General features: G+C 46.2%; 1 protein-coding gene across 2 annotated transcripts in view; it reads left to right on the top strand.

Annotated features, from left to right (window-relative positions):
• The window catches only part of MSRA (methionine sulfoxide reductase A), a 239520-nt gene that overhangs the window by 146195 nt on the left and 74305 nt on the right, over positions 1 to 19020 (top strand). For both annotated transcript variants that reach the window (XM_066611958.1, XM_066611957.1), the window contains one exon: positions 16090 to 16194. In XM_066611958.1, the coding sequence (XP_066468055.1) occupies positions 16090 to 16194 (105 nt within the window). The remainder of the gene's footprint in view (positions 1 to 16089; positions 16195 to 19020) is intronic.

Raw genomic sequence — 19020 nt, 5'->3', positions numbered from 1 at the left:
TTATGAAGAGGTTGAAAAGCACCGGTCCCAGGACAGATCCTTGGGGCACACCGCTTTTCACCTCTCTCCATTGTGAAAATTGCCCATTGACACCCACTCTCTGCTTCCTGGCCTCCAACCAGTTCTCAGTCCACAAGAGGACCTGTCCTCTAATTCCCTGACTGTGGAGATTTTTCAGTAGCCTTTGGTGAGGGACCGTGTCAAACGCCTTCTGAAAGTCCAGTTATATAATGTCCATGGGTTCTCCCGCATCCACATGCCTGTTGATCTTTTCAAAGAATTCTATAAAGGTTCGTGAGGCAAAACATACCCTTACAGAAGCCATGCTGACTTACCCAGTATAGATATTAGGCTGACCGGCCTATAGTTTTCCGGGTCCCCTCTCCTTCCCTTTTTGAAGATCGGTGTGACATTTGCTATCCTCCAATCATCTGGCACCGTGGCCGTTTTGAGGGACAAGTTGCATATTTTAGTCAAGAGATCAGCAACTTTATTCTTCAATTCCTCCCTGTTGTACCTCTTTGCTTTCCAGTCTCCAGCCCTAGCTCCTTCTCTGGTTCTTCCATTTCACTTTACCATTTTGTCCCCACATTGTCTTATGTTCTCACCTCTTCACCCGAGGCTTTCACTCTCCCTTTTAAACTTCCTGGCTTTTTCCCCATTTAGGAAAACTGTGATTGATTGTGTTGCTAGTCAGGTCTCAAGAGGCTTTGGCCCCCCCAGTGGCAATGTCATTGCTGGGTGTTTCTCTCAGAAGCCTCATGCAGCAGCTGTTCCTTGCAGCTTCTCCTTCCCCTTACACCACAGCCCACAACCATGAAGGATTTCTGGAGACACAGTGGCTTTCCTGTGTACTTGCTGGGTCCTTCACTAGGACGTACTGTTGGAACAAAAAGACAATACAATGTCACCTTCTCTCCCTGGTCACATGGAATTTAGACAGCTGCAGTGTGGTCTTTGTAGGTCTATCCTTCAAGACAGCTGTGGCCAGGGAGGTGATGAAGGCCTACTGTTCAGATGGTGGAACTCTTTCTTTGCCCCATCCACACTGGCCTCTGGTGAGCCCAGTTCAAAATGCTGGTTTAAAGTTTTCAATGTCTTGGGACTGGGGAACTTGAAGGATTGCTTGACCCATACGTGATACCTGCTGGGGAGGCCCTGCTTCATGTCCCAGATGTTGGAACTCCCTTTTCTGGGGGAGGGGGTCACCTAACCCAACCCCATTTAATCTTCTTCAGGTTGGTGAAGACTGTCTTGTTTAGCTGGGCCTTCAGTCTGGATTGATTTGCACTTCGTGATTAATGGTACATGATTTTTACCTGGCTCTACAGGGCTCCACCTCATTTTGATGCTCTTTTACACTGTTTTTATTAAGAGTTTTGTTACATTATAATTGTAAACTGCTGTGAGGACTATGCTGAAGAGCATCGCAGAGTTTTTATTTATCTGTTTGGAAGGATGCAAACAGATAAATAAATATGTATGCAGCCATCACAGGATATTGTAGCCTTTATTATGCAAAAATCAGAGAGCTATTTTAGAGTTCATTTTAAAGTGACAGTCTAATGGAAAATTTATTAACATTGGTTGGCTGGTATAGAAATACTCGTAGTTCTCTCTCTCTCTCTCTCTCTCTCTCTCTCTCTCTCTCTCTCTCTCTCTCTCTCTCTCTCTCTCTGTGTGTGTGTGTGTGTGTGACAATATCACAAACAGAGAGAGAGAGAGAGAGTCTGTTTTTTCCAGTTTGAAATATAAATGGTGAGAGTTTGCTTCATACACTCCTTTGAGTGTGGCTATGTTTTCTAAGTAGGAAATAAATACAAGATAAACAGGCAATTAGCTGCTAGCTAAACAGCCTTCTCAACAACAGTGTAGTAAAGTATTCCCATCCACTTTTTTAGAGCTCCTTGGAACTAAGTCAGTGACACAACCGCAGAAGTTGCATGGCCAGAAAATGGACATTTTGCAGACAGGCTGGTCAGCTGGCAGTCTGTAGGTCACATCAAGCTTCCATCTCCCCCTGATCTTGCATTGTCCTCTCTCTTTCACACCAAACTAGATCAGGGTGAAACTTGTTTGCCTGACCAGTGTCACTCCTGGACCATCCTCTTATATGGAGTAATCCTGGCTCCAGACCAAAAGAACGATGGCTCAGTGATAGAGCACATGCTTTGATTGCACACAGTCAGCATCTGGTGGCCTTGAGATGCATTGCAACTCATGGGGGGGTTGTATTGCTTGGTTGCATGAGTATATTGTTCAGTAAAAAGCAGAATAATAGACTTTTTTGAAAAACATGTCAGCTTCTTTCCAAAAAGTCCAGGTGAATCCTGTTCCCGTCTTCCTTTTAAGGGCATCAATTGTTGAAAAACTGGCTTCACATTTGTAAAGAGCTGTTTGATGATTCTGAGATTTTCTCTGCTAAGATTGATCTAGCAAGTTTCTCTGGCTGTGTTTCAAAGTTCAGCCTCTAGTACAGAAGCTATCTGAAAGTTTACTGTCTCTGACTGTGGAGCTGTTCTATCCATTAAAGACAGTATATACTCTCTCTCTCTCTCTCTCTCTCTCTCTCTCTCTCTCTCTCTCTCTCTCTCTCTCTGCTCATGAGATAAGAAGGCAAACTCAGTGGAATGAAAATTGATCAAGAACAACATCTCAGGCATCTTTAGGAATCCTGAACATTTACAAAGACTTTGACTTCATTTAATGCACCTGGCAATCGTCTATTATAACGTTAGAGATCTCAGTGCCTGCTTTATCTTTGTGGTCATACTGTGTGCTGAAAAATTGAACTCTTCCCTACCAGAAGCATTTATCCCAGGGATTTATAAAATCAAGTGTCTTTGCCTCATACCTGTTGCTTTTGTATTTAGAAATTGAGAGAATTCATGAGCCCAGGGCTTTTTGGAAATACATTCTGTCTCTCTTTTGATGCCTCATGATTGTTGATCTGCTGGATGAACTCAAATGGTTCTTAAATGAGTAAAGTTGTGTGAGAGTTGCCTTTTCTTAAGCCATATGATATTATGTCCGACTGGACAAGGAGACATCTTTCAAAATGGTGATCTTCCTAGATTTAGTGGGTGATTTTTTTGTTTGGCGGTATGTTCAAGGACAAAAGCAAATACTTCATGTAGCACATAATTAATGTAGGGCATGATCCCTAATCTGCAGTGGTACAACCAGGCCACAGTGGCCTGCTTTGTATCCTGTGCAGGTTGGGAGACTGCTGAAGATAATGTCCAGGTAAAGGGGATATTTATTTATCTATTTGTCTGTCTGTCTCTCCCCCCCCCCAGCCTGGAAAAGTGGAACCTGAGGGGGGACATGATTGAGACATACAAAACTATGCAGAGGCTGGATAGAGTGGATAGAGAGACACTGCTTTCCCTCTCACATAATTCCAGAACCAGACGACATCCACTAAAGTTGAGCGCTGGGAGAATTAGGACAAACAAAAGAAAATATTTCTTTACCCAGCGTGTAATTAGTCTGTGGAACTCTTTGCCACAGGAAGTAGTGATGGCATCTTGCCTAGATGCATTTAAGAGGGAATTGAGCAAATTTCTGGAGGCAAAGTCATGCAAGGTAGAGGTAGGCCGCCTCTGATTGCCAGATGCAGGGGAAGGCACCCTTTCTTTCTTTCTTTCTTTCTTTCTTTCTTTCTTTCTTTCTTTCTTTCTTTCTTTCTTTCTTTCTTTCTTTCTTTCTTTCTTTCTTTTTCTTTTACTTTTACTTTTACTTTTACTTTTACTTTTACTTTTACTTTTAGAGACCTTTATTGGCATTAACTCATGTTCCAACAAATAAGTCATTAAAGTAAAATAAGATGTAAAGAAAAATAATGAATTAAAAATAAAATAAAAATAAAATAAAGTTCACACAAATTTTAAGGTTAAAATGCAAACAAACCATGCAAATAAATGTTACACCAATCTCTTACCATACTTTTCTACGACTGACAAAAGGAAATTAGCAGTGTCCTGCAACACATCTACTGGACTGTCATTTAATAAGTATACAAGTTTCATCTGGTCTGGGAGCCCATTCTTCTTCGTTAGATTAGATTCTAGATAAATAATATTTATTTATTTATTTAAAGTATTTTTATTGTACCTTTCTCCCACACCAAAGGGGGCTTAAGGCAGCTAACAATGTAAAAAGACACCCAGAATTCCAAGTATTAAAATATATACATATCTTTTAAAAAATGCCAGCCCTCAATATCAATGAAAAGCCTTCCTGTATAAGAAGGTCTTGAGGCCCCACCAAAAGGTCTCCACAGAGGGAGTCATTCTTCATTCTATAGGGCAGTGTTTCTCAAACTGTGGTTCAGGACCCACTAGGTGGGTCATGATCCAATTTCAAGTGGGTCCTCATTCATTTCAATATTTTATTTTTAATATATTAGACTTGATGCTACGATGGTATGTGACTGCATTTGGAGAAATGTTACAGACCTGTACTTTTAACAAGCCACTATATATATTCTTTTAACAATGATAGTCAATGGAATTTACTCCTGGATAAGTGTGGGTAGGACTGCAGCCTAGGATTGTAAAAAAAATAAAATAATATTCCTGCTTGATGATGTCACTTCCGGTCTTGACATCATTTCCGGTGGGTCCTGACAGATTCGCATTCTAAAAAGTGGATCCCGGTGGTAAATGTGTGAGAATCACTGCTATAGGGAATGGAAGAAAAGAGAACACCATAAGTGAGGCACCACTACTGAGAAGGCCCTATTCCTAGCCGCCACCCTCTTACCTCTACTAGTGGCAGCACAGTCAGGATGGCCCCCTCAGATGACCTGGGAGGACAGGTAGGATTATATGGACAAAGGTGATCCTTGTATGGGGCTTTGAAAGTCAAAACATTTGGGTTCATTCAGCCCAGAAATGAACCAGCAGCCAGTGTAGCCACCAAAACAGCAGCCCGTCTTGAGACGAACCAATGAACCCCACGGGCAGCCGCATTCTGCACTAGTTGCAGTTTCTGAACCAGCTTCAGAGGCAGCCCCACATAGAGCATTTTATTGTAATCTAATCTATGTGTTACTAGGACATGTGTCACCATGGCCAGGTCTGAGTGACCCATGTATGGTTGCAGCTGGCGAATCAGCTGAAGCTCAGCAAAGGTCCCCCTAGCCACAGCTGTCACTTGGGAATCCTGGAGCAACTGCAGATCCAGGAGAACCCCCAAGCTGCAGACCTGCTCCTTCAGAGGAAGTGCAGCCCTGCTCAGAGCAAGATGATAGTCCAATACCTGAGTTGTGAACTTCTGGACCAGGAGAACCTCTGTCTTGTCAGGATTTAATTTCAGTTTGTTCACCCACATCCAGTTCCCAACTGTCTCCAGGCAACAACCCAGGATCTCGACTGCCCCCTCAGTCTCAGGAGGAAAGGAGAGGAAGAGCTGGGTGACATCACTGTACTGATGTCACCCCAAACCTCAAACCTCAGGATGACCTCTCTCAGCAGCTTCATGTAGATGTTAAAACAGCATGGGGATAGAATGGAACCCTGTGGCACTGTCGTACACTTGGGTCTCACTCCCAGGGTTTTGGGTGCTCAAAGTTGTTGGTTCTGAACCCTAGAGCCCTCAAAGATCCCTGTTCGGTAGTACTGCCACCACCCTGTAAGAGCCAGTGCCTCGGTCCAGGGAACCCGAGACCCTCTGGGCTTAACTATATCCCTTGTAGGCACTGAGCACTTTCTTTACTTAAAGTCTCAGTCCTCAAGTTAATAGTCCACAATGAGGATGTTTGGTAGCTTGCTGAACGGCTAGGCAGCTGAACCTTTGCCCCCAACAGTCAATGAACCAACATGGTAAAAAGATTTTCTACTTTATTAAATACATAGGGTTACAAAAAGGTTACAAAAGGCAGCAAATGCTAGAGGCATAAAAACCTTCTAGGAAACATATCAGCATAAAACAACAAAGCTAACTGGCTAATTCTATTAATCCCTGACTCTCACCTGGGTCAGCTTCTTTTGTAGATCCTCAGTTACCTAAGAGGCCACATGGTCCTGGTGGGGCAGGATGTGCACCCACCACCTCTCTCACCAAGAGACAAGGAACAAAGACCCTGTCCTCTGGAAGTGGGGCTGGAAGCTCACCCTCTCAGCTCTTCCCTCCCCCCTGGAGATCTACAGCTGCATTCCATCCTTGATGAGCATCTTTCTGGCTGCCTAGGTGCTACATAATTACCTTCCATTGAAATGTAAATCCTAGCAGCTAGGAAATGCAAGCCACTTCTGTGTTACTGTTTTAGCTTGGTTCAGGCCTTGCAATGCTACTAGGCCTGAACTGTACATATCCATGACAGGCACCCCACACCTAGGAGGCCAGGATGCCGAACAAGCACTCCCCAGTACCATCTTCTGGGATCTGTCAGCCAGGAAGGAGTGGAACCACTGCAAAACTGTGCCTCCCAACTCACCAACTCAGCCAACCGACCGACATGGATACCATGGTCGATGTTGTTGAAGACTGCCGAAAGGTCCAGCAGGACTAACAGGGATGCACTCCCCCATCTATTCCCTGGTGCAGATCATCCACCAAAGTGACCAAGGCAATCTCTGTCCCAAACCCTGGCCTGAAGCCAGACTGGAATGGATCCAGATAATCAGCTTCCTCCAGAACCCTCTGAACCTGCTGGACCACCTTGTCAAAAATGGAATATTTGAGACTGGTTGAAAGTTGTTCAGATTAGTGGGATCCAGAGAGGGTTTCTTCAGGAGGGACGAACAACCTCCTGTTTCAAAGTCAGAGGCAACACTCCCTCTTTCAGAGATGAATTCACCATCTTCCCTGCCTACTTGGCCAACCATCCTGGGCAGATCTAATTAGGCATAGGGGACAAGGGTCAAGCGGGTGGCCTCACACTCCAGAGAATCCTGTCCACATCCTCAGGTTCTACATGCTGAAAAGAATCCCAGATGGAGGAATAGACAGGTGCCCAGGGACATCACTAGATACTCCTAATGTGGTATCCAAGTCTTGCTGGATCTGATCGACCTTATCCACAAACTACTGTGCAAATGTGAGCCTCTATGTGCTCCACCCCATCAGTAGGGAGGGCCAGACGGAGTAGGCCACAGACCACATGGAATAGCTCAGCCAGATTATTCTCCGCTGACACAATGGTGTCAGAGCAGTATTCCCCCTTGGCTGCCAACACTGCCACAAAAAAAGCTCTCAAATGAACTCTAGCTTGTGTGCAATCTGACTCAGCACAAGTTTTTTGCCACTTTTGCTCTAGTCTGCTGTGCCGCTTCATTTTCTTCAGCTCCCCAGAAAACCAAGGTACTGCTTTTACTCTGCAGCTGGCAGAGGCCGCTCAGGAGCGGTCTCATCCAGGACCCTGGTCATCTCCCCATTTCAACCAGGGCGTTAGGTGAGTCTCTAACTCTGGCAATGGGAAAATCTCCCAGAGCCCAGAGGAATCCATCAGCCTCTGGGGACGGACCATACAATGTGGTCCCCTGCTACTGCAGAAGCAAGAGGCTGTGATAAGCCTAAATCCCACCAGGAAGTGATCTGTACATTACAAAGAAGTGATCTTAATCTTCTCCACATCCAGATCACTGTCAGCCTGCCCAGCAGTAAACACCGGATCCAGCATGTGTCCTGCATCAACTGTCGGGGTGGATATTGTCTGAGACAGACCCATGCTTGCCACGTCCTGAGCCACAGCTGACCTAGGGGCTTCAGCATCAACCTTGAAGTCCCCCAGCATTATTAGGCGAGTGCAATCCAACACCATGTTTGAGATCACCCCGGTCAGCTCAGACAGGGAGATTGTTGGGCGGTACACCAACAGAATCCCTGTTCTATTTCACCCCTCTAACATTACACGAAGGCACTCAAACCCCACTGGACAGGGTACCTGGTAAGATGGATGGTGTCACAATAGACCATCGCAACCCCACCTCCCCACCCCTGTAGTCATGGCTGCTGTAATACCCGGAAATCTGGCAGACAAATCTGAGAGAGGCCTATGCCTCCAACTCATCTAGCCAGCTCTCTGTGATACACATCAGGACAGTGCCCTTATCCTGGATTAAATCCTGGACTCTGCAGGTCTTATTATTAACTGACCTAGCAATCAAGAACAGCGTTTTCAGACTCAGGGGTTTCAGACTCAGTTCAGAGAGATGGGGGTTGGGCCAGAAAGAGGGATGGGGGAAGAGCCAGAAAGTCTGTCTACAACTGGCCTTTGTTCTCCTGTAATAGTCTGCCTGATCCCCACCGCCATACCTTTCGTGACACGTCACTCTACTAATGGTGGCTGCACTCCCCTCCCCTACATTTCATCCCTGGGCTCCTTCAAAGTGTCAAACACATTGTACTTCAGTGGGGCCAACCTTCAAACCACAAACTTTAACCACACACACTCTGACACTACACTCAATACCCCCTCTATAGGTTCTCAGTCTAAAAACTCTTCCTATCTTTCCTTCAACCATGGACAGCAACATACACAACCCTCACTGAGGCTTAGGTTACTGCACATCCCTTGCCCCGTCTCACTGTGGCAGAGGTCACCACACACCCCCTATCCTCTTCTTACTGGGGCAGAGGCCACCACCAACTCCCTGGTCTCCTATTATAAGGCCAAGGTTATCCACTCCTGTGTCAGAACCAATCCTCACTCTCACCACTTTTCAATAGCATCCACTCTCAATCAGCTCTCAAACTGAACACTGACAAGGCCTCTACTCTCCTTGCAGATGTCTAGGCAATGGGCAAGGAAGAAGGGCACAGAACGGGCAGTCAGAGATCCAAGGGCATTGAACAACTTAAGGCCATAGTGAAGAGTCATCTGTCCTTCCAGATCTTGATGCACTGGGAATGGATGATGGCCGGATCCCAAAGGATCTCCTCTATGGAGAACTCGTGCAAGGAAAGCGCCCTACGGGTAGACCACAGCTGCAATACAAGGACATCTGCAAGAGGGATCTGAAGGCCTTAGGAGTGGACCTCAACAAGTGGGAAACTCTGGCCTCTGAGCGGCCCGCTTGGAGGCAGGCTGTGCAGCATGGCCTTTCCCAGTTTGAAGAGACACTTGGCCAACAGACTGAGGCAAAGAGGCAAAGAAGGAAGGCCCATAGCCAGGGAGACAGACCAGGGACAGACTGTACTTGCTCCCAGTGTGGAAGGGATTGTCACTCCCAAATTGGCCTTTTCAGCCAAACTAGACGCTGTTCCAGAACCACCATTCAGAGCGCGATACCAGAGTCTTCCGAGACTGAAGGTTGCCAACAGCAACAGCGGGTGAAGAGCCACAAGACAAGGTGCCCTTAGGCTTGCGCCAAAATCTGAAATCCTGTGGGGGGAGGGGTAAAAGTCAACTTCTCCCAACAGCAGCAGCAGCAGAGCAGGAACCAGCAGCAGTTTTGTCTCCACCATCCCCAGCTGCTCCCAACTAAGGGGCTGCTGTTCCCGTGCGTGCCCATACCTCCCTCTGCTGCCAAAGGCTGATGTACCTGTGAGGGGAGGGGGGATATTTGTTCCCTTACCCCTACGGTTTTCAAACTCTCTGGGAGTTTGAAACCCGCAGTAAGTCTTTGCAGGGGTGGGGGGGGAGGCAGCAGGGGCAGGGGGAAGGCAGCGATGTGATCCCCAGGATTATGTCGCTCAGGGGGCACCAGTCCCTGCAGCAGCCATCCCTGTGTGTGGGGTGCCCTGCGCGAGCGCCTGCAGGACGCTCCAGGTCAGGGAAAGGGAGAGTGGAGCGATCTGCTCTGCCTCCGCAAAAGCAGAAGTGGAGCGCAATCGCCCCACTCTCCCTTTCCCTGACCTGGGGAGCCCTGCAGGCGCTTGCGCAGGGCTCCCCGCACACAGGGACAGCTGCTGCAGGGACTGGAGGGTGCACCCCAGTCCCTGCAGCCCCATCAGAAGGGAAAGCGGAGCGATTGTGCTCCGCTTCTGGTTTTGCAGTGCAGATCGCGATCGCTCCACTTTCACATTTCCTGACCTGGGGAGCCCTGCCGAAGGTTGTGCAGGGCTCCCCACACCCCCTGGGAAGCTGCAGGAGGCTTGGGCAAATTGGGCAAATTGGATTTGCTGTGTTCAGTGCAATTAGATACGTTGTGCCTGCAATGCGTAGTCCTGATGTCTGACAGTTTCCTCCAGTCAGTGTTGCTCCATACTGGGATTTCATCTCACAAGTTTCTGTAAAGGGATCACAAATAGAATCTTTGCACTGTTTCACACACACAAAAAAGAGTGTGCTGTGCACTTCTTACTATTCATATTATACATTTAATTGTAATGACTCAGATCTCTTTCTAGACAATTTCTTCTCCTTCTGTCATATCTGTTGCCTGTTCCCACTTGGTTTTGTTTAACAAAAAAAGCAACAGAAATGAGTGCTCTATTGGGAGATTTGAAAATAAGACACAATTAACAACAACCACTCCTTCCCCCCCCCCGTTATTCTTCAATGGCTTTAATGTATCTCAGTGTCCTTCCTACTTCTCTTCCTCGTCATTCCTGTTGTGCACTGAACAGATGTTTCCACTGAGCTTTCCCCAAAGACTCCAATATTTATTGTTGTGGTGGTGGTATAATAGACCATTCAGAAGTCCTCACTGGTCCCTCATTTTTGTTGAGCAGAATAATTTTACTGGAGTTGCAGCAGTCATTGCATCCATATAGCTAAGATAAAAGTATCAGCCAATGCACAGTCTAAAATAAATTTCTCGTGCATACAATATTTATCTTATTTATTAAAAAAGAGTTTTCTCCTCTAATTGGGGAAGTACTCAAGGTGGCTACTAATGTAAAAATTAAAAATGGCAATAAAACCATAAAAGAACAATAAATAACAAAATAAACAGGCAGTGCCAGAACATAGTGGAGAGCGGCAATGAATGAACCAGGCAAACCAGAAAAGCAACACTCAAATTAAGAGGGGATGACCAGCTATAATAAGACATGACTCTGGAAATATAATATTCTTTGCACTAATATAGATTCAGATCTATTGAACTCTCTAAGGATCACTTTCCAGGTTAACACCTGTGGAGTAGTATTCTTCAAAAGTATTGAAGATGGGATATAAATATATTAAATAAATCCAAGAATTGGTATAGTGTAGTGACCAGGAGATTGACCTGCAAGCCATTGATTTCCATGGTCTGAGCCTTGCCTCCACTATGAACTCTAAACAGTCTTAGAGAGCCATACCCTCCTAGTCTGGATCTTCCCCATCTACAAGATGGGAATAATAATAATAATAATAATAATAATAATAATAATAATAATAATAATAATAATAGGCCTGCACCTACAGCCCAAGCCTATCTAAATTTCCATGCAGGAGCACTGGCATGGCTTCTGCTGCATCCCGCGGGGGATTTTTGTCTTCTGGAGGTCTCTTAGGAGTAAGGGGACATTTGTCCCCTTGCCCCAGGGTAAGCCCCAGTAGCTACTATGAGGCAACTTGGACCTGCACCAGCTTAATTGCTGACACAAACCTGAATTGCTCCTTGAATGCAGATCTGGCCTGGGAAGGGGCTCCAGATTCGGCTTGTGCTACTGCTGCTGATCCTTCCCCCCTGGGCCTGATCTGCCTTCCTCCCTGCCCGTCACACCACATACTGTCCTGCCCCTACCCCTGCCCTGTTCAATCCCTCCCCACTTCCCTGCAGTCTCCTGCCCACGCTTACCTCGTGCAGCAGGTGTCCATACACCTGCCAGTGCATGGGAGGTGCTGTGGTCTCCCTGCCCATGGGCCTGCAGCACACATTGGTGGAGGCTGCTTTGCAGCAGCCATAGAGCAACCTCTGCTGGCACAGTGCTAGTTACACTGGTGGGGGAGGGGTTTAGCATTGGGCTGCCACTCTACAGGTTTGTTGTAAGACATCAGGAATAATGTAAGAGAAGTACTTTGCATACTCCAAAAGTGCTATAAAATGCTTATTATTGTTATTATACAGGTGAACATTGCTTAGCGATGTTCTGACTTGTGATGGTCCACATATACAGTAGTCCATGTAGCCCATTGCCGATCAATTTCTGCACCCCCATGTCTCTGGAGCTGAGGGGAGCTGTGCTCCCCTTGCCTCCAAGGGTTTTCTGAGCTCCGCAGAATGGCCAAAAAGGCTGGGAAATAGCAACTTCCAGTTTCCTTGGGAAACTAAATGTGACTTTTTTTCCCCTTATAAAGCATTCTGAGGCCCAGGGAAGCCTATGGAGGGCTTTCCTGGACCTCAGAAAGCTTTATATGGCAAAAAAAGTCACTTTGGGTATCCTGAGGAAACCGTAAATTGTGATTTTTTTTTTGGCCATTTGGCCATTCCGAGTCTTGCAGAGGCCACTTCAGAGGCTAAGGCTGCAATCTTAACCACACTTTCCTGAGAGTAAGCCCCATTGAACAAAATAGGACTTACTTCTGAGTAGACCTGGTTAGGATTGTGCCCTTAGACAAGTGACATCATTTAACGTCCGATATCACTTGATGATGGCGGTGCGTGAACACATCCCCGTCATTAAGCGACGCACACTTGTGGTTACTTCTGAACTGTCTGAATTGGTCACTTCAGTTAGTGTTGAATGTGTTGTGTCTCTCTACTTTTCCTTCAAGTCAAGAAAAGTCGTATTTCCAGTGGCATCGCTACGATGGTGTGAGTGGTGCAGGCTGCACCAGTGACATGTGGGGGGGGTGATGTACCACCTGCCCACCCTCCCACCTGTTGTGCATTTAGAAAGCATGTGATGCCACAGGAGCTTCTGGCCAAGTTCAGAGGCTCCTGCTCTTAAGCAGGCAGGAGGGTGGGTGGTGCATCACCCCCTCCTGATGCTGAGAGTGGGTGAGGTGGCTCCTGCTTGCTGTGCACTTAGAAAGCATGTGCGCCACAGGAGTCTTTGGCTGACTTTGGAGGCTCCTCCCTTCCTTACAAAGGGCTGGAGAAGCTCTAGGCATCGTGCGTGTGCGAGTGAGCCTTGCGCATGACACCACAGGAACCTGTGGCCCTTCGTGAGGAAGGGCAGGAGCCTCCCAAGTCGGCTGGCCAGAGGCTCCTGCAGCATGCACGCTTCCCCACCTCCCAACACTGAGAGGGACAGGCCTGCAGCCTGCCCTCCCACCTGCTTAGGAAGTGGGTAAGTTCAATTCAGGCTACAGAAAGTCATGCCCAACCGCAGTTCTTTTTTGCCATAGTCTGAACTATTTGCACCTCCTCATCCTTTCCTCTCTTTCTCCTCCTTCTACTTTCCTTTACTCCAAAACCTTCTCTCTCTCCTTCCTAGGTTCTTCTGGGCAGCTGAACTAACCCACCTGTGCCTCTTCTCCTCCGCCATGATTCCCTTCCCTTTCTTTGGCAGGAGGTTTCTGTGGCATTGCGCCCTTCCTAAGCAAGTGAGCGGGCAAGCCGCACCTCACCTTCTCACAGCACAGTTGTATTTGAATTTCTGGGGTGGGAGTGGGGAAAGGGAGCTAAACTGAATGTTAGACAATTGGTTGTTAAGAGCCCAATCTTATGCATGTCTTTTATTCAGAAGTCCCATTATAGTTGATGGGGCTTACTCACAGGTAAGGGTGGATGGATAAGATTGCAACCTAAGTCTGCTTAGTAAGTTGGTCTGCTTAGCTGGAGAGTTAGATGTTAGCATTTGGCAGAAGTGGGAGAGTTTTAGCTCTGTTGGAACTGTGTGGAAACTGGAGCTGGTAAGACTCATAGTTGTTGAAGACCTTTTCTTTGGCTGGTCTGTGGCTGCGTAGGCATGCAGGCAAGTATGGGAGTGATTTTTGGTGGAGAAAATTACATCCTGGAAGATGGTTTTTCTGGGTGATTGTGTTGTGAAGGGAAGACTAAGATCTTGCCAGAACCAGATTTGCACGGTGGCTATAGTGCTCCACAGTGGCTAATCGTAATAGTTTCAGTGAAATAGGAATCTTCCATAACAAGAGAAAGTAAAAACTCTGAAATACACACTTTGGATTGATAGCTCTTTAACAACATAATCCTGTGTATGTCACCGGGTGACGTGTGTGTGTGTGTGTGTGTGTGTGTGTGTGTGTGTGTGTGTGAGACAGAGAGAGAGAGAGAGAGAGAGAGAGAGAGACATCGCTACTGGCCAAAATTTTTTAAATGTTGGTATTATTGAATAATACCATCATGTTATACATCATTTGATGTGCATTTTCATGCAGAATGCAATGAAACAAACCACGTTGAAATATCTCTATTCTATCAAAAGTTATAGCAAAAACAACAGCAACAGCAGCGAGTGGGGCAGGGTGGGTTGCCATGCCCACTGCATAGGAGGAGGTCCATCAGGGGCTAACACACTGGCCTCCCACATCAGATGACACAAACTGCTATTTCATGTTGTCATATATGGATTAAGGGTCTCTTGTTTTGAAAAATGTGACTTACCCCTTTGATTCTGTCAAAGAAAACTCTCTCTACCCCTGTTTCCCCTGAGATGCTAAATGACCGCTAAGTTTTCTAGTTGAAGACTGTATACCACTGGTCAAGTATGAACAACCTGATTGGAACAAATTAAGCTACAAACTATCTCTAGGAATGTATCCTTTTGTATGTGGATAACTTACTCTAAACTTTTTAGGGTCTTCTATTAATCCATTTTTGCCTGGCCCACAGGTGTACACATTTTGTCCCCGTGGCATATATGCAACTTTGGGCAGAAATGGCTTTTAAAACACTACTGAGGTCATTTGAAATGCCATTCTAAAGGATTTGTATGAGCATTAGTGTTCTTGGTAATGTAAGAATGGATCATGTTATGGGCTTGATCTTAGCCATAGCCTACTTATGAGTCCTAATTAATAGTTCAGTATTTCAGAGATAACCAAATCCATTGGGTGGAGTATATGGTAATTCTGTTACAGGAATAATTGAAATTACTTCTTGCCCTTTATATTGTTGTAAATGAGAGCTGCTATTGCCATACATGAAGTACTAACTATTTAGGTCAAGTAGCAATGACTAGTAGTCCACTCTTCAAAAATTCTGGGACCAGTCCATATGGGTTTCTGCAAGCATGTGCATGATGAAATAGTTCACTTCCTGTAATCCTTAGAAATTGTGAGCTTGACTGCAAGGGCAGCAGAATGGTTCCGGGATCCCCAAATTTGGACCAGTCCCAGTTTGTTTTGAAATTAGTGTTGGGGGAGCCAGCACTGTGTGACCGAGGGACCTGCCTGAGGTCATCTGATAACTTTGTGGTAGAAACGAGTTTCTAATTGGGGACTCTCTTGAATATTGTTCAGTTTCTTGGTCACTAGGCTGCAAGCAGTTCACAGTAACCAAATAGAATTCAAAGAATTTACCTGTTTTGCTTCAGTTCAGTGCACTGTATTCCCCCCCCCCCCCCGATTCCTATCAGCACCATTTGCCTCAGCCATATTTGTCCTCAGTGTTGTTTTCACTGGCTGTGGAGACCCAGGTAAATTGGTTTGCAGGCATCAATGATGTTGTCATGTCAGATGTAGCCATCATGATGTCATTGACAAAATTATGTGTGTTGCCACAGTCAATCTGATCAAACGGCATCAAGCACAAACAAGACCGAGCACAGTGAAAGTATACCATCTGGAGAATGGTACAGAGAAGCAGCCACCACTAGAGAGACAAAGGGTGTCAAATAGCCTTGATACAACCAAATATGTATCACTGAAAGTGGGAGGCACATCTCTACTAATGCAAATGAGTATGAAGCTAGGGAAGTCATTTTCAGCTTTTGCTGAGAGGTGGTTCTTTCTTGTCTCCTGTACCCCACAAAGTCTCAACTTGATGTGAGATACTGGCACACTTTTCCTCTTGCTCTAACACTGGTAGAGGCCTAGTGCAGTGGGACTTGTGCTACTTTGACATATGTCGTGAGAACTTGGCAGTGAGTATGGTGCAAGAGGACTATAGCATAATGCATCGTAGAGTCCCTTTGTGAACCCATTAGAAATGGGCACATGGAATAAATAGTAAGCAGATTAGGAAGCTCCCCCCCCCCCAAGTATTTATATTATTATTTTAAACCATTAGCAAGGGCAGAGTTCATTCTTTGGGCCGGTCTTAGTGGTTAATGCATTTACTTCTTTTTATTATTTCACTGAAGGAAGAACTGGCCACGCCGAAGTTGTGCGAGTGGTATTTCAGCCGGAAACCATCAGCTTTGAGAAACTGCTCAAGGTCTTCTGGGAGAATCATGACCCGACGCAAGGTAGAGTGATGAGTGAGCCAGTATTTAATTATCTTACTAATTACAGCTGGGATAATTAGTGTTCGAGCTGCTCGAAAGAGATGAACCTTGAAATCGCACCGCAGCTTGAGAGTATGATTGCAGGCATTTATTGATGGGGTGGGGAAGAATGCAAAGCTAGACGCTCACAAGGCAACCCCTTTTCCCCCTACCCACCCCCCACAGATGTCTGCACTGTGAAAATTTCCACAGAGAGAGACACAAGACAATAGAAGTTCCTTTCACAGGGGATGATAACAGTTTCTTCTTTAATGCAATCTTTTGTCTCACAAATTTAAGCCCTATTTCTCCACTACTTCACAGCTGATAATTTCACTCAGGTGTGAAGTCCGTGTCAGCCACAGGCCAGGTTGCTTTCATCTTTCCAGGATTACTGCAGGGATCTCTTCTGATTAGAAAAAATGAGTGGAAGGTCCTGAGGCCTGGCACTCAGACGCCATGAGGAGCAGTATGCTGAGCAACTGCATGGGCAATCCTATGCACGCTTACATGGAAGTAAGTCCCATTGAACTCATTGGGGCTTACTTTTGAGTAGACATGTTAGCCGCATATTTTTATTGTATTGATTCAACTTGGAAGTGTCTGCAGGCTAAAACAGCATATGTGGTTAGTGAGGAAGCTGTCCTCCAAAAGTCTGTCTCGGTCCTGCACTCAAAGGCACTATTCTGGGTCGCCTTAATTGGTGTTTGGATGCTGTTATGGGCTGTTGGTGGGAGATGCCCAAGACCACTACTATTCTCTTGCACCCTTCCTCTTCCACTCCACCCCCCTCCAGCTTTTCAAATGCAGTGCCAAGGAGGATGATCTGACTGACAATGATGGGCAGGCAGAGAGGGGCAATATTTGTCATCTCATTTCAAGTGGCCAAAAGCCTTGGGCTGTCCCCTCCAGACTGGATCATGTTCTCTGTGTGAGGCTCCTCTAAAACAATGTTCAGAATCTGTTCAACATGGAAGTGCTGGGCTACTGTTAGAAGCACTTTTTTGCAGAGCTTATTAGCCCATCCTTGGGCATTCTGCCCCGGTTCCTGATTTGCTTCTGAGTCCAATTCAGGATTCTGGTTTTGACCTTTAAAACCTAAAAGGGTTTCATCTGTAACACATGAAGGATCGCTTGGAGGATGGAACTGTCCATGCTTTGAGGTCATCTAGGTACACTCTGTTCTGAATTTTGCTGTCCAGATTGTGAAATTCCCTTCCTTGTGGGAGAGGTAAAAGCCTTAGGAAATCCCCCTTCCTCTTCTTAGATATAAAAAACTGCCATGGTCACATCATACATTTTCCCTGTGTATGTCAGGTCCTCATTGTGCTATCCTGTTTCACCTAAAAGGCCTGTTTGTTTGTCACTGGCTGGAAAAGGTTGAACCTTTTATAGATGCTGTGTAAGGAATCTATCATCTGCAAATAATTAGAATTAGACACTAAAATTTACATTGTTTTTCTAATGAGCAGATGTGTCTACTTAGAGGAGTGGAAGAACAGCTGTACCCATATAAAATGAGAAAGCAGCCTGAAACCACCATTATGTATTCCGTTGCAAGCCTGCAACTTCATTTTGACATTTTAAAATGGGGAAGGAACAAGATCTTTAGGTTAACTGGCTGGCGGGCTCTCCTCCCACATTTCTGCAAGTGCACTTCCCAGATGAAAGTCCACAAGACAGCCCCTCAGGTATTTGTAGATACTTATGTCACCCCTTAACTGTCTCTTCTCTAAACTAAACAAGCCCAACTCCTTCCATCTTTCCTCATAGGACATGGTCTCCAGTCCCCCTCTCACCATCCTCTGGACCCACTCCTCCTTATCCCAGGCAAGCCTCCACAGCCCCAATGGCTCTCCTCAAACCTGCACCACCTCAGGAGGTGGCACAAGTCAGAGGAGAACGGAGCAGTTTGGAGCCGCTCCAGGCTGCTCAGGGAACGGAGTTGGAACCCGCATAACTGCCAGGTCCCAGCCCTGCCTCCCGCTCCCTGCCCACCCACTCCCTGGAATGTCCTCCATTCGTCCTCACCCCACCCTGGAACGCCTGCCTCCTCCCCACCTCCTCCCCACCCATCCCAGACCCCTGCATAGGCCAAACTTGGCTGACACAGCCTTCCTCTCCACATCGGCATGGAGGCTGGGTGCAGCGTCCGTGAGCCAACACATGTCCCTGCACCAGCCTAGACAACACAGGAGGAGGTGTAAACATGCTTTACAGCATGTTTGTGACCCTCCTGGGCTGGCTCAAGGGACATGCGCCAGCCCAGGGTGCACTTAGGATTGTGCCCTTATTCTTGCAATTTAAAATTTAACAATTTCAAGTTTTGTGCTGTTCATATTTTTCTACAAGATATATTTTGAAAATTGAAGTTCACAATTTTGGGGGTGTGTGTTCAAGCTGTTAGCTTTGCAAAGGATGCAAAATAGCCTGGGACATACCCTGGGTGCACCTCAATGATGCTTGGAGGCTGGACAAATGGCAGATATGCTCTTCCTGCGAGTCTGACTCAGGGGTTGGGTATACCCCCACAAGCTTTCAAATGTTTCTTTCTAATATTAATTTTACTAGGTGGTGGGTCATGGCTTCACAGCAAATCCCCTTTAGCCCAGCTCCGGTGGGGTCTAGGAAGGCACTTCAGATGTCTAACTGCATCATGCATTGGGGCAACCAGTGGTGGAGATGGTGGGCTTCATGAAAGTCTTGGAATGTTATTGCCTGCCAAAGACAAAGTGCTGCTCAAAGAGCAGAGTCAATCTAAGTCTGTTTTTCTGGTAGACTCAAAGATAATACCATGTAGCCACAGAA

This window comes from Tiliqua scincoides, chromosome 1 (assembly GCF_035046505.1).
Source record: "Tiliqua scincoides isolate rTilSci1 chromosome 1, rTilSci1.hap2, whole genome shotgun sequence".
Lineage (NCBI taxonomy): Eukaryota > Metazoa > Chordata > Lepidosauria > Squamata > Scincidae > Tiliqua > Tiliqua scincoides.
This window is presented reverse-complemented; position numbering and strand designations above follow the sequence as displayed.